At 38.0% G+C, this 22477-nt stretch overlaps 1 protein-coding gene across 4 annotated transcripts in view; it reads left to right on the top strand.

The window, feature by feature from the left end:
* The window catches only part of Rad18 (RAD18 E3 ubiquitin protein ligase), a 143107-nt gene that overhangs the window by 105251 nt on the left and 15379 nt on the right, over window positions 1-22477 (top strand). For all 4 annotated transcript variants that reach the window (XM_010618704.3, XM_010618714.2, XM_010618721.3 and 1 more), the window contains exon 11: window positions 761-935. In XM_010618704.3, coding sequence (XP_010617006.1) covers window positions 761-935 — 175 coding nt within the window. The remainder of the gene's footprint in view (window positions 1-760; window positions 936-22477) is intronic.

Raw genomic sequence — 22477 nt, 5'->3', positions numbered from 1 at the left:
TCCCCGGTACCAAAAACAAAACAAAACAAAACAAAAAACCAAAACAAAACATAATACATGTATTCTTTTAACAAGTTTAGGGTCCATATAGATTCACTATTGCATAATAGTGACAAATATTGTATTTCTCTTATTAGTTGTCTTTAGTCCTTTCATTCCTCTGGATGTTGTTTATTTTTTTAGGTTAGTGCATATTAGTTTCACAGGGTTCCTTTTGGCATACTTATTCATGCATGTAACATACTTTGATCTTTTTTATCGCCCTTTTCCCCTCCTGCCCTTCCAACCCCTTATTCCTTTTGTCTTCTCTAATTTCCTTCTTCTTTCTTTCACATTTTTTCTTCCCCTCCCCCTTTCTTTCTTTCCCTTTCTCCAATTCTACTTATAAAGAAACAATCTTTTTTGTTATCTTTGTCAGTGCTCTCTGATCTATGATCTATGTAAGCATTTTTAGCTATCTGTGGATTCCTTCACAGTGTCATTAGAATTATAAGGGTTATCATTTCTGATTTTAAAGGGAATTTTATTTTTAAACTAATCAATTGTGGAATGACAGAATGTGGACTGTGTAATTAGGCCTCACTTTGTGTTGATTCTTGTTCTCTATCACTGAGTTTTAGAAACAGATGTAAAAGCTTCTATTTTACTAAGTACAAATAACGGTATCATGTTATAGATGTAATGGGCATACAGAGATTGTAGATTTTAAGGAAGTCTTCAATATTTCTTTTTCTGTCTTTTTAATTTTTTTTCTTTTCAGGACCAAAAGATGATAAAATGAAATTCTCAGATGTCACATCGGTAGCGGACCATTTTCACACGTCAGAGCTGGGCTCCCCAAGCGAATTCGAGGCCAAGAGAGCAGATGGTTCTTCTGGTTGTACCAATATTCAAGAATTTACTGTTTTCTCATCAGAATCAGATTCCTGCAATAGGTAAGAGATGTGGTAATTTACTATTTTAAGTTTCTCTTTTCTGTGTACACTCAGATAGATAATTCAGGCATGATGAAGTTTCTTGGTTTTCATTCATTTCTGTTTACTGCTGTGTTAGCAAACCAGGATATGTGGGAGGGTAGTGCTGTGACCAGTGGGTGACTGTTTTTCACTCTGTAGCCTTCATAGAGGTCTGTAGAGTTGGAAAGGAAAGCAGGATAAACAATGACATTTTTGTGAGTCAGTGAGATAATTAGAAAGGTGGGTACATGGAAAAATAAAAGTGATGTATTTATTTATTTATTTATTTATTTATTTACTTTCGTGTGGTACTGAGGATCGAAACGAGGGCCGTTCTACCACTAAGCTGCACCCACAGCCCTTTTTAAACTTGCAGGCAAATTCTCACTAAATTACTCAGGCTGATCTTGAACTTAGGAGCATCTGTCTCCGCTTTCTCAGGAGCTGAAATTACTGGGCTTCTGCAGCACCAGGCTTGGCCAGAAAAGTAAAGTAAAGAAAGAAAATGTAATTGAGTAAATAGAATGGATTAGAGGAATCTTTAAAAATTAGAGATTTAGGGCCATGGGATTTAGCTCAGTGGTACCACACCTGTCTCAAAAGTGCAAGGTGGTTTGATCCCCAGTACTGGGGGGGAAATAAATTAGAGATTTAGCATTGAGCCATTTTGTAAAGATATTTTTAAAAGATGATATATTATTGTACAAGGATGATATTGAGTTAATGCATTAATACACACACAAATACATACAGACCCATTTTTGTTCATATTTCACATTTATCACATACTGGGCATACTAAATTCAGAGCCTGAAATGCTCCAAAATCTTAAATTTTTGAGCATCATGGTACATTCTGAGGCATTTGAGATTTTGCTTTTTTAGATTAAGGATGTTTCACTTATAAAGGCTGTGTCCAGAGAAATTAGATAAGATGTTCAACCTGTAAGTCATAATAACCCTGTTCCTAACTACAGTGTTGAATGTTGTGTTTTTGTTCTGTTGTGGTTTTGTGGTGTAACTGGCAAGCCCTTACCAATTATGGTAGATCTCCATGTTTTCTTCATTGCTCTGCATTTGTACCTAAAGTGTTGCAGAGCTCCTTCATTTGCCTCTGACGAATTTCTTCCTTATCTTTCTCAACATTTTGACCCTGATAGTTGTGGTTGTTACTTTCTGAATAAATTATACCAATTTAAAGTGCAGTCAGTAGCTATGAATATTAATATATCTTGGAAATTACTTAATCTTTTACATTAATTCATTTAAAAATTAACAGTATTCTAAAATCCTTAGCCAACCTTATCAAAAAAAGAAAGGAAAACATGCAGACCTATGTAATTAGGAATGAAAAGGATGAAATCACAACAGATCCTGCAGAAATCCAGATCATCAATACCTACTTCGAGAACCTATACTCAGATAAGATGGAAAACAGAAGAAATGGACCAATTCCTACATATATTATCCTATATATATATATCCTTATATATATAGGCCATATGAATTACACACACACACACACACACAAACACATGAATTACCAAAGCTGAATCAAGAAGATGTAAAAATTCTAAATAAACCAATATCAATCAATGAAATTGAAGATGTAATTAAAAATTTACCAATGAAGAAAAGTCCAGGCCCTGACAGATTCACTGCTGAATTGTATAAGAAGTTTAGAAAAGACCTAATTCCACTACTTCTCCAACCCATTAATGAAACTGAATGGGGAACAATATACCAAAAGTCATTCCTGGAAGCAAGCATTACCCTGATACCACAAATGGAGAAGGCTCCAACCAAAAAAGAGAACTATAGTCCAGTCGTTTTAGTTAACAAAGATGTAAAACTCCTTCATAAAATACTGGCAGACAGATTGCAGCAGATCATCAAGATTATGCACCGTGATTCATCCAAGGGATGCAGGGGTGGTTCAGCATACCAAATCAGTTGAATGTGCTACACCATATGAACAGAGTGAGAGACAAAAACCATGGATCATTGCAATAGACCCAGGAAAAGCATTTGGCAAAGTCCAACACCTGCTCATCATAAAACCACACAGAAAATTGGATTAGATCTTTACTATCTATAGATCTTTATAGTAGTTCTAATAAAAGCCATCAATGACAAACCAAGAGCCAACATCATATTAAATGGACAAAACCTGAAAGCATTCTAAAATTAGGAACAAGATAAGGATGTCCACTGTTACCACTCTTGTTCAATATAGTTCTGAAAACATTAGCCAGAACAAGAAAGGAATAAACATTAAACAGAAAAAAAATCGTAAAGGAAGAAGTTAAACTATCATTATTTGTGAATGACATAATGCTTTACATAGAAGACCCCAAAAACTCCACCAAAAGACTTTGAGATTTGATAACCAAATTCAGTGGCATAACTGGATATAAAGTCAGTACTCAAAAGTTAATAGCTTCCCTGTATGCAAATAACAGACTCATGGAGAGAGAAATTAGAGAATTCCTTTTACAGTAGCACCCCAAAAAATGAAATACCTAGGAATCAAAGGAAGTAAAAGACCTTTACATTGAAAAGTATAGTACTCTGAAAAATGAGGTAGAAGAGGATATCAGAAAATAGATATCCCTTCTTCTTGGATAGGAAGAACCAATATAGTGAAAATGGCTATCCTTCCAAAATTGGTATACAGATTCAATATAATCTCAATCAAAATCCTAACAGCATAGCTTACAGAATTAGAAATTATAGTCCTAAATTCATTTGGAACCAGAAGAGACCTAGAATAGCAAAATGTCAATTCTGGGCAACAAAGCTAAAGCAGAAGGTATCACATTCCCTGATTTTAAATTATACTACAAAGCTGTGGTGATTAAAAAAAAAAAAAAACAGCATGGTACTGGCAAAAGAACAGATCTGAGAATCAGTGAAAAAGACTGGAGGAAGCAGAAACCACTCCAGATATACTCAACCACTTTTTTTTTTGACAAAGGAGCCAAACACCTTCACTGGAAGAAAGATAGCCTCTTTAATAAATGGTGCTGGAAAAACTGGCTTTCCACATGACAAAGATTGAAACTAGACCTATATCTTTTACCATGCAGTAACCTAATATCAAAATGGATCAAAGATCTAAGTATTAAAACAAATACTAAATCTACAGCAAGAGAGAATAGGTAGAACACTTGAGAATGTAGGAGTAGGCAAAGACTTTGTGAACAAAACCAGATTGCACTGGAAATACTACAGAGAATCAACTGGGACCTCATCTTATTAAAAAGCTTTTACACAGCAAGAGAAACCACCAACAGAGTGAAGACATGACCCACAAGGTGGGAAATTTTTTTACCAGCTATTCAGATAAAGGACTATTATCTAAAATATATAAAGAACTAAAAAAAAAACCCTCAAATTTAAAGACCCAATGCAAAAATGGGCACCTGAAATCGACACTTCTCAGATGAAGAATTAGAAATGGCAAATAAATATATGAAAAAATGTCCAGCATCACTGGTCATTGGAGAGATGCAAATTTAAACAATGCTGAGATTCCATCTCCAAAGAGAATGGCTCTTATCAAGAAATCAACCAGTAACAAATGCTGCAAAGGATGTGAGGGAACAAGTATCCCTTCTTCACTGCTGGTGGGAATTCTACAGTGCAAACCCTATTGAAAGCAGTGTGGAGATTTCTCAAAGTACTAAAACTACAGATGAGTGTGTGCAGATCCTGGGGAGCAGAGATGCTGTCCAGAGCAGTGTGACTGCCGGCAGATCTCAGCCAAGGATTTGCCCTGACCTGAGAGGCTCAGGCACACCTGCCCAAGCTGAAGTCTGCCCAGAAAAAAGCTGCACAGGTGAACAGACTTTAGCCAGAGGACTGCCCCATAGCATCACAGCCAAGGGCACACCTGGAAAAGAGCTTCACAGGTGCACAAGCAACAGCCAGAGGCCTGCTTTGGTACCATTGCTAAGTGTGTGGACCCTAGCCAGAAGCCTGCTTAGACAACAGGAACTGGGGTGCACAGCCTCAGCCAAAGGTCCTTCCAGACAACAAATACATAGAGGCCCCAGCAAGAGGCACACCTAGATACTATCCCAGAGGAGACAGACCCCAGCCAGAAGCCCATCCAGACAACAGGTGAGCTCAGGGACCTAGAAGGCCACCATTCTGAACCTAGGAATTGGTATATTGGTGAGCAGCAAAGAAAAGGCCCCTCGTTGGCTTGCTGAGAATTGAAGACCACTGGGTGAGCAAAAAGTTGCCTTAACAAAGGCACAGCAGGCTGAATATGTTGAAATGAGAAGACTCGTAAACAAGTCCCAAAACCAGACTTCCAAATCACCTGAGGCAACCCCAAAGTGAAACGGGATGGAAAAATCTGATATTCAACCACCTGAACTCTGAACTAGCAATGAAAGAGGATCTGGAAAAAATGAAGTCAGAAATAATTTCTCAGATAACAACAGAGATTATGCCCATAATGCAAGACATGATTAATAAATCTAGAATGGACACAGATTTTTTAAAAAATATAGGAGCTGAGGAACATGACAGAATCCCAATATAGAAAACAAATGGAATCCATAAACAGATGCAAACAGATTTCCGGGAGATTCAAAACTCCATTGAAAGTTTATGCACCAGAATGAGCTGGTGTGAGGACAGAATTTCAAATATAGAAGATAGGATTGCAATTAGTGACCAGGAAAAGAAAATTGTATTAAAAATAGTAAGGGACCAGGAGAAATCAATCCAGCAGCTGCTAGATGATGCAAAGAAGTATAACATAAGACTGGTTGGAGTCAATGAAGAAACAGGAGAGAGTGCAGATGATGTTAAAACAAAACAAAACTGTTCACAGAAATAATGGCAGAAAACTCCCAAGTAGTAGAAAAGAATTTGACATACAGAGAAGTGAGGCATATAGGACTCTTAACTAGCTGTGATTAAAAAAAAAAAAAATCTACACATAGCCATATAATAGTTAAGATTCCACAAACCCAACAGAAGAACAAAATTTTATAAGCAACTAAGAAAAGAAACAAATCACATACAAAGGAAAGCCTATCAGAAACACAGCAGACTTCTCAACACTAACCCTAAAGGCAGACAAAACTTGGAGTGATGTATTTCAATCCCTAAAGGAAAACAGCCTCCAAGCAAAATTGATGTACCCTGCAAAGCTATCTTTCAAAATTGATGGAAAAAGATGATACTTTTATGACAAAAAGCACCTGAGGAACTTCGTGAATACCAAACCAGCACTCCAAAAAATTTTAAACAATATTCTATGAAAAGACAATGAAGATCACAACCCATGAAGCCCAGCAGAATGAATCCATCAGGCATGACAAGAAATTAGACACAAAGAGGGAGAATTGAACAAAAAGAAAAAGTCATGACAAAGGGTATCAATCATATCACTTATAACCATCAATGTTAATGGTCTCAGTTCACCAATCAAAAGAAATAGACTGGCATAATGGGTCAAGAAGCAAGATCCAACAATATGCTGTGTTTAAGAAACACAATTCAAAAAGAAACTCATAGACTGAAAATTAAAGGGTGGAAAACAATATTCCATGTGACAGGAACCCAGAAAAAAGCAGGAATAGCTATCCTCTTTGCAGGTCACATGGATTTCAAACCAACATTGATTAAGAGAGAATAGAAAGGCACTACATCATTGTAAAGGGAACAATCCAAGAGGAAGCGATGACCATCGTAAATATATATGCACCAAACGCTAGTGTACCCAACTATATAAAACAAATACTATGGACATGAAAAATCAAATAAGCACTAACACAGTAGTATTGTGGGACCTCAATACCCCTGTCACAAATAGGCAGATCACCTAGACAGAAAATAAACAACAAAATACTAGAACTCAATCAAACTCTTGGACAAATGAACTTAACAGATGTTTACACTGTTCCACCCCACAAAATCAGAATATACATTCTTCTCAGCTGCACATGGGTCATTCTCCAAAACAGATCACATACTTGCTCATAGAACATGTCTAAGTGCAAAGGAATTGAAGTGAGCCCCTGTATGTTATCAGACCGTAGTGCAATGAAATTGGAGATCAATAGCAAAAGAAACTGCAAGAATTTCATAAACACATGAAAATTGAGCAACATACTTCTTAATAACCAATGGATCACAGGGAAAATTAAAGAAATCAGACAGTTCCTAGAATTAAATGACAATGACATTACAGCATATTGGAATCTATGGGACACAGTGAAAGCAGTCTTATGAGGGAAATTCATAGCAGTAAATACTCATATTAGGAAAAGAGAGAGATCATTTACACAACCTGATGCTGAACCTTAAGCTTCTAGAAAAAGAAGAGCAGGACAAACCCAAAACTCATACAAGGGAGGAAATTATAAAGATCAGAGCAGAAATCAATGCAAAGGAGATTGAGAAAATGATACCAAGAGTAGGCTCTTCAGAAGAATAAATAAAATTGACTAGCCCTTAACCAACCTATCCAAAGAAGGAAGAAAAGGACCAAATCCATGCAATTAGGAATGAAAAGGGTGAAATTACAATGGGTCCAGCGGAATTCCAGAGGAACATCAATACCTACTTTGCCAATACTACAATATGCCAATAAGATGGAAAATACAGAAGAAATGGATGGATTCCTAGATACATGTGAATTACCAAAGTTGAATGATGATAACCTAAAAATATCTAAACAACCTAATATCAATTAATGAAATTGCAAGTGTAATTAAAAACTTACTAAGAAAAACCCCAGCCCTGATGGCTTCACTGCTGAATTCTAGACATTTAGAGAGAAACTACATCAACTACTGTTTAAACTCTTCAGTGAAATTGAAAGGGAAGCAATATTCCCAAATTCATTCCTGGAAGCAAGCATCACCTCAATCCCCAAAGCAGAGAAAGACCCAACCAAAAAAGAGAACTATAGGCCAATCTCACTAATGAACATAAATGCAAAAATCCTTAATAAGATACTGGCAAACAGAATGCAGAAGATCAAGAAAATCATATACTCTGACCAAGTGGATTCATCCCAAGGATGCAGGGATGGTTCAACATATGCAAATCAATAAATGTATTACACTATATTAATAGGGCCAAGGACAAGAACCATATGATCATCTCAATGGATGCATAAAAAGCATTTGAAAAAATCCAATACACATTCATGATAAAAACCCTACAAAAACATTGGAATAGATGGTTTTTACCTCAATCTGATAAAAGCCACCCACCTTTGAAAAACCAATAGCCAATATCATACTAAATGGTCAAAAACTGAAATCCTTCACACTAAAATCAGAGCAAGACAAGGATATCCATTATCACCACTCCTGTTCAATATACTTTTGAAAACATTAGCCATAGCAATTAGACAAGAGAAAGAAATAAAAGAAATAAAGATAGGAAAGGAAGAAGTCAAATTACCATTATTTGCAGATGACATAATACTCTGTATAGAAGACCCCAAGAACACCAAAAGTTTTCTAGACTTAATAACCAAATTCAGTAAAGTAGGTGAATACAAGTTCAACACAGAAAAATCAATAGCTTTCCTGTTCACAAAAAGCAGACTCACCGAGAGATAAATTAGGGAAATAACACCTTTCAAAATAGCATCCCCAAAATTGAAAAATCTAGGAATCAATCTAACAAAGGAAGTAAAAGACCTCTACTTTGAAAACTATTGTACTCTGAAAAAGGAGATTGAAGAGGATATCAGGAAATGGAAAGATATCCCTTGTTCTTGGATAGGAAGAACCAATAAAGTGGAAATGGCCGTACTTCAAAACTTGTTACACAGATTTAGTGTAATTCCAATCAAATTTCCAACAGCATATTTCACAGAATTAGAAAAAGTAATCCTAAAATTCATTTGAAATGAGTAGAGACCTAAAATAGCGAAAACGATTCTGGGCAACAAAGGCAAGGCAGGAGGCATCACAGTCCCTGAGTTGAAATTATATTACAAAGCTGCTGTGATAACAAAAAAAACAACGTGGTATTAGCAAAAAAACAGACTTGGGGATTAATGGAGCAGACTAAAAGATGCACAAAAAACTCCAAATATACTCAGCCACCTTATCTTTGATAAAGGAGCCAAATACCTTCACTGGAAGAAAGATAGCCTCTTTAATAAATGATGCTGGAAAACTGGCTCTCCGCATGCTGAAGACTTAAACTAGACCCATTATCTTTTACCATACACTAAACTAAAATTGAAATTGATCAGAGATCTAAATATTAAAACAGAAACTAAATCTGCTGGAAGATAATATAAGTGCAATGCTTGAAGATATCAATATTGGCAAAAGCTTCAGAATAAAACACTGATTGCAGAGGAAATTTCACAATGAATCAACAACTGGGATCTCGTTTTACTAAAAAGCTTTTGCACAGCAAAAGAAATCATCCAAGTGAAGAGACAACCCACAGTGTCGTAAAAAAAAATTTTGCAAGCTATTCCTCAGATAAAGGACTGATATCTGGAAAATATAAAGAACCAAAAATAATCAGATGCCACAGATTTAAAGGTCCAGTCCAAAAATGAGCATCTGAAATGAATACATACTTCACAGATGAAGCACAAATGGCAAATAAATATATGAAAAAATATTCAACATTGTTGGTCTCTTGAGAGATGCAAATTAAAACAATTGAGATTCCATCTCACTCCAGAAAGAATGGGCATTATCAAGAAATTGACCAATAACAGATTCTGGCAGGGCTGTAGGGCCAAAGGAACCTTTCTGTGGTGTTGGTGGGAGTGTAGACTGGTGCAACCACTGTGGAAATCAGTGTGGAGACTCTTCAAAAATCTAAAACTAAAGGTTTCATTTGACCCAGCTGTTCTGCTTCTTGGTATCTCCCCAGAAGAATTAAAATTAAATATAGCCAAGCAGTATATTTGCATTCATGTTCATAGTATAGCTAATTCTTGGAAATAGCCCAAATGCTTATCAAATGACGAATGGATAAAGAAAGTATGGGTTTCATCATTTGTGTGTGACACACACACAAACACAATGGAATATTACACTGCCATTTAGAATGATGAGCTTTAGACATTTGTAGCTAAATGAATGGACCTTGAGACCATACTCTTTTTTTTTGGTACCGGGGATGATTGAACTTGGGACCTTGTGCTTGTGAGGCAGGCGACAGAACCACTGAGCTAAATCCCTGGCCCCTGAGACCGTATTCTTAAGTGAAATAAATCAGACACATATATATAAATATCACATGGTTTCTCTGGTATGAGAAATTGAAAATGTAAGTAAAGATCAAGATGTATAATAGATATTGGGAGATGAAAAGCAAATGTTCAAATGAGAAGGGGAACAAGGGAGGCGGGAGTGGGAAAGGAAAGCAGGAACAAAGGAAAAAAAATGGAAACAAGGATTTTGTAGATAAAGAGGGAGGGTGTTGGAGGGAAGAGAATAAGAAAAAGAGAAGAATCAAGATATGTCATATACAGATATAAATTCCCTATGATGAAAGTTATTATGTGTATCTAAAATGTACCAATACATGTAAAAAAAACCCAAAAAGAACAATATTCTAGAATAATAGCTTTTTGTATGAGTCATCAAATTAAGAAATTTATTGACCTCAAGACCTTCTACTTTCCTAGGATTCCTGAGGGAACAACTTTGAATTGTTTATAATATAATATTAGAAAGGGAAATATCTTCCTGCCTCATCCCAAAGATGTTTAAGGTAAAAAATATTGTGTACACAAAGTGCAATGACCCGTTACTTAGTGCTAGTGTTATTTAATGACTCCAGAACTTAGTCAGAAGGATACCCTTTTGATTAAGAAGATTATCACCAAAGAAATAAGGAAGAGTTTGCATAATTAAGGAGACCAGCTGCTGTAGTAGGATCATAGTATAGCAGTGTATGTAGTTTTTATTTGTCTTGTCTAACTTTTGTTCTCCAAAGTATTTGGGTGTCAGCAGGAAGGGAGATGAGGCACTGCAGTGACTTTACTGGGATCTTTTCCAGCCCTAAAATTGTTTTTGTCAAATGTAGTAGTTGGTAAATTATCTTTGTGTTCTTTTACCACTCATCTATTGCAGGTCATAAATAAACCTTCCCCAAATTAGATTTGTTTATTAAACATTGAAATGTTTCTTTCTAATTTTTGCAAACAGTTTTTGTGTTTTTCTTTTTATAATAGCTTTGTTGCTTTCATTATAAAGCCCTAAATTTTCAAAAGTATTTTAAAATTGCATGTCACATGTTTATTGTGAAAAATAGAAAGTTTGGATTAAAAGAATAAAATTCCTTAAATTTCATAATGAAATTCTACAATTTTATTGGCCAGAAGTAACTTAGCATTACCATTTTCTTAAATTCCAAAGATTTACATATGAATAAATAGATGAACATTTTTAAAATCTGAGGATTGTACTATTTTTTCATTTTTAATAGTTTTCTTTGTAAGGAAAAAGTTGTGCTGTTTTAGGTGTAATGTGAATAGAAATATATTGTGGGTTGTTTTTAGGTCATGTAGTCTTGGTGCTATACAGAGTATGAATCTTATGTATTTGTGTAAAGAAATTGGCTTTCTTTGTGCTAGAGCAATATTCAACCTTCTATAATACGGCTGACTCACAGCCAAGAATAACCTTGTTTCAAGATGTAATAGTTATAGCTGCTCCAAAGAATTATTATGACAGAACACTTTTATTGGTAATTTAATTCTTAACTCTTAAGTGCTTTTAGAATTTGAATTATTGCTGTTAATCTGCTCTTGCAAGCCTGAAAACAGATGATAAACAAATGAATAAGAATTTTAGGTTTTTGTATAACTTCTTGCTAGGTGATTTCTGGGAGTTCAAGAGACTTGTCCAAATCTCTGTAAATTAGCCCATTGTTCTTATTAATGAAGAAAAGAGTGCTTTTGTTCACCAAGTTTTGGCAAGCAGAGGATGCTACATTTCTATTGAGGACTAAATTAGAAGAAGAGATTCTATTGATTATGACCCCAGAGAGAGCATATCTTCATGCAGGAATGAATTGTAGTCATGCTCTTCCTTGGAAGAATCTTCAGGTCATTATTAAAAATATTTTGTGCATTTTAGGTGTAAGCAAAAGATTTTAAAGAGAGGCAATATTAGCATGCAGGATGTCACATGCCTATAATCCAAGCACTTGCCAGGCTGAGGCAGGATTGCTGCAAGTTGGAGACAATTTTGGCCATATAGTGAGCAAGACCCTGTTTCAAAAACCAAAAAAAAAGACAAAACAGTGAGAGAGACAGTATCTTTTGGCATAACTGCAGAAATAATTTTATTGGAGTAATATTTAGTTTCTTCAATTTGATAGTTGTGCAGCTGTTATGTGTGTGAATGGCTTTGTTGTCAAGAAAAACACATTGATGTGTTAAAAGTGAGTGACAGCTGTAATTTAAGAGTAATGGCATGTAATACACACACATACACACAGCAGATATACACAGAGACGAGTGAGGCAGAATGTTAACAGCTAGAAGATGTAGTGAAGGGTATAAGGATCATTTTTTTTATAGGTTTGAAAGTACTACATCTAGGAAATTCTCTGCAAGGAAAGATTTATACTTATAATTTATTGGCCCCAAAAAGTGACAGCCAGGATCTACATGAAATAGTGAGTCTGGTTTTCATTTACTTCAGTCCGGCTATCAGAAACCACCCAACATGGTTGTCTCTGCTTTGGTGCACTGGGAATATGGGTGACTGATTTTGATGCTCCTAGTCCCCAACCTGGGGGGGCCCTCCTGCAGTGCCAAGGGCTAGTCATGAAAGGGCCTGAGCCCTTAAGGTAGAGTGAGCACATTTTAGTTTTGGGCAGTTCCTGGTGGACACAGGGTCCTCACTGGGATGTTGAGTGAGGAGGAACTGTGTCTCTGTGTAGGATGACTGTGCAGGCACAGGCAGAACACCAGGCACTTTGACAATGAGCTACTTAAACTGTTGCCCTGTGTTTCTGTGTTTTGCTAGAGTTTTTCTTCACTTTTCAGTCATTTCTCAAAGAGCTGTCTAGAAATCTTAAGAGCTAGAGAGAAAAACAAACAAACGCATTTGACAAAATCCTGATGGGGGAGTGTGTGTAAGAAGGTCTAAATTACAGCCTTTCCTAAATCGTGACTAAATTGGAAAATGATGGGGGTAATCTTATGGGGAAAAAACTGCATTGGTGACAGTCATCTAAGGGATGGGGAACCTTGGTGCCACCACTAGGTTCAGTGCTTTGCTGGGGGTAGGGGAGCACTGTGTCCTCAGAGCAGCCTCTCATAGCTGGAGGGCATGGCCGGCTGGGGTGAGCCCGAAGTCTGGTATAAGGCAGGCCCTTCCATGTGGGCTGTGGTGAGCACTGAGTGAATTTAATAGTTTGGAACTGGTGAATGCAGCAAGCTGAGGATTTTGAGATGAGGGGTTCAAAGGGTCTTGAAGTGTGTTCTTTGATGCTTTCATATCTTTCAGGAGTATTTGGACTCAGCCATGAAGTTATTCACCACTTTCATCTTTCTAGGCCACAGTCCCCTGCGGTAATTAAATTACACTGACAAGATAGTGAGTGGCAAACTCTTGTTAATATAGGCAGTGAGCCGCATGGGTTTCTGGACATGTGACTTGTGCGCTAAGAATGTTACATGTGGTGTGCTTAGTCCCACAGAGATGTGGGAATGAAAGGGCCATAGCCCAGTCACTTGCTGAGCACTAGTATGTGGCAGGACTAAGATTTGCACCCAGAGCCCATGTTCTCCTTACTGATATGCTCCCATGGATGCGTAGCTTGACTTGGTCTCGAAGAGGGGAGTATGTACTCACTGAAATGGCTGAACTTCCTGAGAAGCAGACCTTGAAACAAGGCTTTGAGGGAAGAGGTTTATTTGGAGGTGAAGGGACACCACAGAGGAATAGAAGTGAGATGAGAGGGGAAAGGCTGTGTTTTGGGTGCTGCTGGCAAACCAGATGCACTGCTATCAGATGAACTTTAATCCTCCTGTGGAAACTGGGAGCTGCCTTGAGTAATCCCACCCATGAGGTGAGAGCACATCTGTGAGCCATTCGTCCGGGCCTGCAGCCGTCAGCCTGGACAGAGCAGGCTCTAGCAGTAAGCGCCCCCTCAGTCAAGGGCACTGAGAGGTGGAAGTCAAGGCTGGTGCACTGGGGAACGGTGCAGGGTTATGGGAACAGGGTGCCAGCAGGATCTGCCTAGACAAATCCAGCAGATGACAGGAAAGTGGCTTTGTGAGTGCAGACGGGGCTTTGTCGGCCTGAGCCTGTACCTCCCGCCCACAAGAATGTAGGAATGTATGTGGGCTTTCCAGGCATACTGCAGCCCTGTGCCCCTGTCTGCCAAGCACACTTGCACTGTGTTGTCAAGGAGAGAAGAGGTAAAGATGCCTGAGGCTATTGATGAAGTGATAGAAAAGATAATCTCAGAGGCCAAATGACAAATTTTATAAAAACAGGTCTGCAGACTAAAGGGAGAAAATATGTTTGTTAATGAAAAACAATTTACTTTTCATCATGTGTGTTAATAAACCAAAGTGCAAAATAATCTGTCACCAAATTGAACTTTACCAACCTAGTAAATAAAAAGCTCTTGGCTGTAGATAGAAAAGCACAAGTGTAGAACTAGGAGCTCTTTGACTGCCTTGTGGTATTTCCTTATTATCCTGCTTTGTTTCTTGAAATGTGCTTGCATTGATGTGTAGATCTCAAATATTTCCTTAATGTATATTTGCTGAAACTTCTTCCTTAATTCTAATCCATGTGTAGCTTAACATGCTATTATCTGCTATGTTAGTGGTATGTTCCTGTTATAAAATGGATAGCATATATTGGGAACCAGGTCTCTCACTGTTGGACTGAGAGGTTACAAACAAGTAAAATAGAAGCTCTCCTTGTGGCACTTAATTAGAATCGGAGGCATTATTGTATACTCAGGTTTAGCTGAATATTCATCGATGTATATAATATTCACACACACACATATACAAAAGAACTGATCCTTCTTGGAGAAAGAAATAGCTGATTCTAGGGTCAGTACTGTGATATCAAAATGAGACTGGAGCATTTTGTAGTTCCAGGAAGCAAGGGACTAGGGTGGGTGGGGGGGTTGTGGTAAAGAGAGGGAGAAAAAAAGAAGAGGAAAAATTATAAATACTACAATTGATATATGTCAAAGGGACACAAGAACCAACTGAAAGAGCTTCCAATGGCCAAAGGTAGAATAATTTAATCAATAACACAGATAATGTAGTGTCAGAGTAACCTAAAGTATAAAATAAACATGCATGAGTTCATTTCCTACTGAAAAAAAAAAAATAAGAGGAGAAAATAGACAAATCTCCTCTGTGAGGAATTGTGAGTTATTTGCATTGGTACTCCCCACTCAAAGGCATGTAGTACAGCCTGCCCCTGCCTCAGGTGTGGGCTGCTCAGTGACCTCCTGAAGAAGGAGGAATGAAAGAGTAACCATGTGGTGGGGAAACCCAATACCTACTGCCTCTGCTGTATTTACCTATGTGTATGTTTTTTATGGGTGAAGTTCATGTTGGCACTTTTTGGGTTTTCTCTGAGCAGTCTCATGAGCATCTTTATAATAGCTTTTGCAGTTGATTTTATAATTTTGCAATGAATTATTGATTCTTCAGTATTCTAAGTCAATCCTAGATAGCAAGTGTTACGTTACCCAAAACTGTGAACTGCCATGACATAATAGTCCTCGTAAAGTTACATGAAGTCACGTATCAAGAGTTTTAGATCTCTTAATCACTTGCGTATCAGTAGTAGTTACCAACGTTGGCAGTTGCATCCAGATTCCACACTTGACAACAGGAACCTTCTGTGTCATAGCATACAGTGTCTGATTGCCATTCAGATTTTGGCACTGAGCGTTTTGGTTGGTGTGAGGTGATAATACAGAAGTTGAGCTGTTTTTAAGCCTTGACTCAGTTGGCAGAGGAGGAAACTCAGACATTAACATGTAGCTGCATGTAGCTGGAGCTTGATCTTTTGGTATAAGATCTGGCTGATTTTTCCTTTGGTAAAGAGGTAGTTCATTCATTCATAGTCTCATAGAACAGATGTTTTCCAAGTTCTTTATGGTCAGTTCTATGAGGTTCTTAATCGAGATAAACTTACTGACCACCCTTCAATATCCCTCACACCTCTGTGCCTTTATAGACGTGAGCCCTGCCCTGGACTGCACTCCCTCTTCATCCTTGAAGGCCCAGAGCAGATGTTCAATCTGCTGTCCTCAAGCTGTCCTTCCCATTGAGGTGATTAAGGCCCTTCTGTAGGGTCTTATGCTCACAATACAGCTCCATTTTAGGACTTAGCACAGGCTAAAGGTGTCACTTAAAAGAATGTCTCTTCTGCATCCCTTCTTGACAGGGAGTAGACATTGAGTTGTTTTTTTTTAATTATGATAGCCCCTGAGCTGAGCACAAAGTTTGCTGGTTGTGGATGTCTGTAAAATTTTATTAAGATATTAGACATCCTGCCTTTAAGTAGCTCACAGTATCACAGAGGAAAAAAAGAGAATTGTACAATTACAGTAGAGTGTGACAGGTTTTTTGAAGGGGAGATACAGGGTCCTGGGAGGACAACTAATCCAGCTAGAGGAGAGTGGGGTGGGGTCCTTCTCAGAGAAGGCAACATTCCCAAAGAGGACCAGTCTCACTCTGAGTGATTTGAAGGAAGGAGACAAAGGAAGAAAGGTTTTGTTGTTTGATGCAGGATCATTGTTTGATGGTCTGGAATAAAGGACAAAGACCCTTAAGTCGTTGGCCCTTAAACTTCATTTTATAACCTGTTAAATAGAATATTAATGACTAGTGACTTCAAAAAAGGTGAAAGTCAGTAACATTTGGCACAAGCTTTTATTTTTTTAATATTAACCTCTTTTTATTGAAATGTTTACCCAGATAACAGGTGGAGTTTTAAGAGAACAGAGACTTCTGTTTTGTTAGTAAGAAGTGTAATCTATTTTAATTATAACAGACAAAAAGCTAAATCTTTATCTGAGAGGAACTTGAAAGATACTCAAACCTAACAGGACTATATTAAGCAGGTTAAGGACACATTTTTGGAATAGCTGCTGAGACTGGTAAAACTCTTTATGGCTATAAGTTAGAGGTGCAGCTGGAAGCTGTTTCAAGCCTCCTTCTTTATAACTAGACAAGATTTTTATGTTACTGTATTGCTATTACCACAGGCTTTTCCTACACACTTTCTCTCCCCCTCCCACATAGTGGGACACTAGGAACTGTTCCTGCAGCCACGAGAAGACTTCCTGAGTTCCCCAGCTCCCATGAACCCCCTCCATTGTCCGGCTCCCTGCCTCTCCCTGATAATTAATGTCAGAAAAGGTTAAAAGAGTTAAGCTAAAAGCTTGAGTAGGAGAAAGGAGACAAGAAGTGGATAGGGGCTTTCTTAGCGGAGAGAAGATAGAAAAAGTAGTAAACCAGTGGGCTCCTTCTCAGGTCCTGTGGATTATGCCAGTTGTCACTTGAATGACCACTTGACTCTGCATGGCTTAGGACACATTCCCAGCCACTGAAAAGGGGGTTATGCCTATGCCCTTTGGTTTGGTAAGAGGGAGTGAGAGGGAAAGAGGGAGGAAGAGAGAGAGAGACAGACGAAAAGAGCAGTTTGGAGGATCTGCTTTTATCTCAGGTGTTTAGGCCCTGAGCATGTGCGTGATATAAGGGGCTCACTTCCTCAGGTATCACCACAAAGGCCAGTCTTCTCCATGGTATCTCGGGACTGGGGTTCCCATGCGGGTTCCAGGAGAGACTTGAGATGCTGTGGGCCCATCCTCATGAGTGCCGCCCCAGTGAGCATATTTCGGTTCCATCTGACCCAGGAACAGGATGTGTCGACTCAAGGGAGACCTGGTGAGGCTGCCACATGTCGTGAGGCTCCTTCTCAACACCACTTCCGGTTAGAGGGAGCAAGTGCCTCTTGTCTTTGATGCTTTCCTGTGTAAGCACTCATTTCCTAGGCACTTAGGAGTCTCTAACTGCTGTGAAGGGAAAACCTAAGGCCGCAGAAGCCTGTAGACAGGGAGAGAGAAAAAGGAGAAAAAAAAAAGTGATAAACCATGCTTCAGAGGGTAGGGGTAGAGAAGTGCAGATGAAAATACCTTTGGCTGGTCTTAGCAGCGTCACCATCTCTGCAATCTTAGCGTCTCTTTTTACCTCCTCGTGCCACCTTGCCAAGAGACCGTGCCACTCACCTGGCTCTGAGAGGGCCCTGAGGCTGAAATAAAGACCCAAACTCACCCTTTTGTAGCATAAGTTTGCAGCTTCATTGACTTTGATCACAGCCAAAGAATTTTCAGAATGTGTCAGTGAGAGGCACAGGAAGGGCTTATTAAGCAGAAAGTGTACACTCAATCAAGAGTGGAGTAGGGGTGCTCAGAGAAGTGAGACTCTGTAATGCAAGCATTTTAAAATTAGTAAGCTGAGATGTCACTAACTGTAGTAATGTCTTGTCATAGATGTGGAAACAGAGGTCTGAAGGGATACAGTGAATAATAACCTGCACTAATTCTAGCTTTTTCCCCATCTCGACATGAGTTACATTAGAATTTTTGACTGCTCACATTTTACTTTTATGACTTCCTTTGCATTAAGAAAGGAGAATGAAGAATTTAGTGGAGTAGTTGAAATCGGACACAGCATGCCCGCGTATGCCCTGGCTTCCCTGCTGTGGGCTGGTTCCCACTGCTTGCCTTGGCATAGAGGTTGTTTGCACATGGGATTGTTTGATCATGGGGCATCTGATCAGAACAATTGCAGTGTTAATTTGCACATCTTTGCTGTTCCCTTTACTCCAACACAGATACAGTCTGGGATGTTACCTACTAAATTGCTGATTTGGCTTACTTTTACTCACTCATGTTACTATGTAAATAGTGGGTACTGTTCTTATATCTCAGAGGAAGTCAAATGTTAAAGGATGGCAGGTTTTAATTGCAGAGATTTTTTTTTTTTTTTGTACCAGGAATCAAACTTGGGACCTTGTGCTTGCAAGGCAGATGGTGGCACCACTGAGCTAAATCCCCAGCCCTCAGAGAATTTTTTTTTGCGATGATGCTGCAGAAGAAAAATATAGAAGCCTTTAAGATTAGTGTGTGGCTTTACTGTGCTTCTCTTGCCCTAGGAGACACATTTCATTGGAGCCATTACACTGTTATTGGGGTAGGGATAATAGCACACATAAAAAATTAGAAACACATATATAGACCTTAAAATTTTAGAGTAACTGTAGTTTGGGAGGGATAATTTTTTTCTTTTTATTATGTTTATTGGTACAATCTAGGTATACAATACAGTTACATTCATTATTGGGATCCTGTACCTTTACATGATAGATAGGTCTTGATTCTCATTTTTCCCCCTTGTCCCTGCCCTCCCCTCACCCCTCCTCCTCTCCCCATTTACAAACACTTTATTTCCATTTTTTTCATTTTCTCTTATTTTTTCCTCTCCCTTATTACCTTTCCCCCACCCTTCCCACTTTCCCTACACCTTTAGCCCTTTACTTCCTGTTTCACATTATTAATTATCTCATTAGGATCTTGTGTACTATTATAGTTTTTCACACCAGAGAAACTATTCTATATTTCAGTTAAAGAAATCTCTGTATGAACATTAAAAATAGGGAATCCTAAAATAAAACTAAACAGGAAAGTAAAAGAAAAGGCAATAATGTAAAATTAAAATAATCCTTAATTCTGAAGATGAAAATGGTCCCTGAACATATTTAAATTGCTTCTTGTTCTTGTAGTCTTATCTTATTCTTTTTTTTCATTATTTAGAGAATACTTTATTAGTTTCTGTAATCAAACCCATGTAGATATGACCTTACATATTTAGTACAATGCGTTACTCCTGTACAAATGGAAAAAAAAATAAAAAATAAAAATAAAAAAAGTAACAATTCTAGACCAATATGGCTGTCCATTTCTGTACAATGCCAACTCAACATAGTAAATTGGGATAACTTTTTCCAAAGCTGACAGCACTGTTAAAGTTTCCCAAAATTCAATTTATACATATATGTATATATATATTTATATTTATATAAAAAGACTAATAATAGCAGTATGTTATGCATCAATAGCAGCAACAGCTTTTCCAGGTTCTGCAGTCATCTAAACAAAATTATAGACATTCAGCACATTCCATTAAACAAAACAAACAAACAAAAACCAAAGAAAAAAACAAAACATGAAAAGAATAATATCCAGAAAACAGCAAAGTTCTGTTGTATTAGCATCTTAATCATCATCTGGAAAGAGAACATTCTAGAGTAATATCATTAAATATAGCTCTGATAAAGCACGGTCACTACTATGTATCATAAAGCAGGTACAAGATATTTTACATTCACAGAGGTATGATACAGTACCGTCCTACATCAATAATACTAGAATCAGTTTTGATTTGAAATTTGCTTTGTCTGCAAATAAGATTGCTACCCTGTTTTTTTCTGAGCTCCTGTCACATGGAGAATTGTTTTCTGTCCTTTCACTTTCAATCTGGGAGGGATAATTCTTAATGTGCTTTTTGGTCATTCAGTTGATCCTTCATTTCACCTGCAAACCAGGTCCGGGGGAGGTTAAATGTAACCCTAACATCAGTCATGTAAGTGAGTTTCGAATTCCCGTGAGCAGATAGAGGATTAGCACTTCATGTCCTGAACTCTGGTGGTGGTGTGGGTGTTGCTGTCAGCCTCCTGTTTGCACAGCTGAATGTCCGCTCTCACAGTGTGACCAGTTGGCTCTGTGCAGCAGGCCTTGCCAAGCAGATGGCCCGGACCCCAGCCTCATGTGCAGTCTCTCCACCCCTGTGGCCAAAGGTGCCTGCATTCAAATCAAAGCTTGAGTAGTGGGAGAAATTTTCATCTTTAAGAGGTTGCTTATTTTTTTGTCAACTTTTCCTTGTGGGGTCTGGGTGTTATAGCATATTATTAGGATCTCTTTATCTTTCATTATTTGACTTATATAAATCACTTATTACACTGATAATTGAAAAAATAAAAGCAAAATGAAGCATCATGATTTTGTTTCCCTGCTCATTTAACTTGAGAGTTTAAGTATCTTTTAATATTTTGGTAATTTAAAAAATGTCCCCTTACATTATGAGTTAATGTCATCTTTAGTTTCTTAAGTTTGTAATTTAAATATAAGCAGTTATTTAATTCTATTTTTAACTTGAATTTTTTCATAGAGCCAAGAGAACTTCAATATTTGAGAATAACTCAAAGGCTTCTTTTCCTTAAAAAAAAAAAATACATGCAGCACTTTTATAAGGACTTAAGGTCGCTGACACAGAGGGCATGCTTCTCTCTCTAACATGGTATTTGTAACGCTTTTCCTTGGCACAAATAGAAAATGATAGTATGACAGTGGCTTGCAGGGTAAGGAGATGGTGCTAGAGGCCAGAGGTGTCTGCCTTGGGTTTTAGCTATGCTCAGTGTCACTGGGGAGAGGACTTGTGCTTCTGTGTCCCCAGCCCATGGGTAAAAGGGGAGACCACCCTACTTAGGACACTCTCCTTGTGTGTGCTATTTATATACAGTATTAAGTAATGAACAAATGGACATGCATAGGAAACAGACATAGGTATATGGCAGAAGGGAAGTGGGGGTCAAGCTGCGGGAAGGGAAGAAAGAAGACATGTGACATATATGTACCGACTCCCCATGACAAATGTAATTATTATGGACTACAAATGTGTGCTTATACAATTTTTAAAAAATTTTTAAAGACCGAGTAGAAATGACAGCAGCAATATTTGAAGTGTTTCTTACAGGGAAAGCACGATCCTAATGAGGGGTACAGCCAAATTTTCTGAGCTCATGGATAAATGCTTTCTCTTCCTTGGTTTTACTTTTCTCCAAATGGTTAGAAGGCACCACAGTCGAATGAGTAAAGTTTTCTGTTGAAATGGAAAGGAACTAACAGATGAGCATTAAAAGTTGCAGGCTTATGAGTTTCTGTACTCCATTATTCTCACGTAGCAGTAAAAGGTTAGAGGGTAAAGCACACAGCGAAAGAAAAGTCTGAGGGAGTGGGCTGCAGATAGAGTAGAACACACCCTGTACAGTGATGCCTATGCTGTCCAGATCAGTTCATTCCAAATCCGTGTTCAAACACTGAAAAGTTCGAGAACTGAGCATGTTTTTCCCATAAGAAATAAGACATGGCCGGGGGTTTAGCTCAGTGATTCTGCCGCCTGCCTTGCAAGCCCAAGGACCCGATTTCGATCCCCGCTACCAAAAAAAAAAAGAAAGAAAGAAATAAGACATGAATTCTTCCTGTTTCAGGTCATGCGTTTTGTTTGTTCAAAGTTTCTAGAAAAAAAATGTAGGAACATGGAATAGTTGCTTAGTATATTTGGCATTCTCCAAGAGCTTAAACAGATGGAATGAGGTAGACGTCTTTAGTGAATGGCGCATTTGTTTTAGGAATGTGTCTTCATCCAAGACAGTATTCCAG

This window comes from Fukomys damarensis, unplaced genomic scaffold (genome assembly GCF_012274545.1).
Source record: "Fukomys damarensis isolate Sample0158 unplaced genomic scaffold, DMR_v1.0_HiC HiC_scaffold_24, whole genome shotgun sequence".
Lineage (NCBI taxonomy): Eukaryota > Metazoa > Chordata > Mammalia > Rodentia > Bathyergidae > Fukomys > Fukomys damarensis.
The sequence above is the reverse complement of the archived record's forward strand: the minus strand, read 5'-3'. Positions and strand labels throughout refer to the sequence as shown.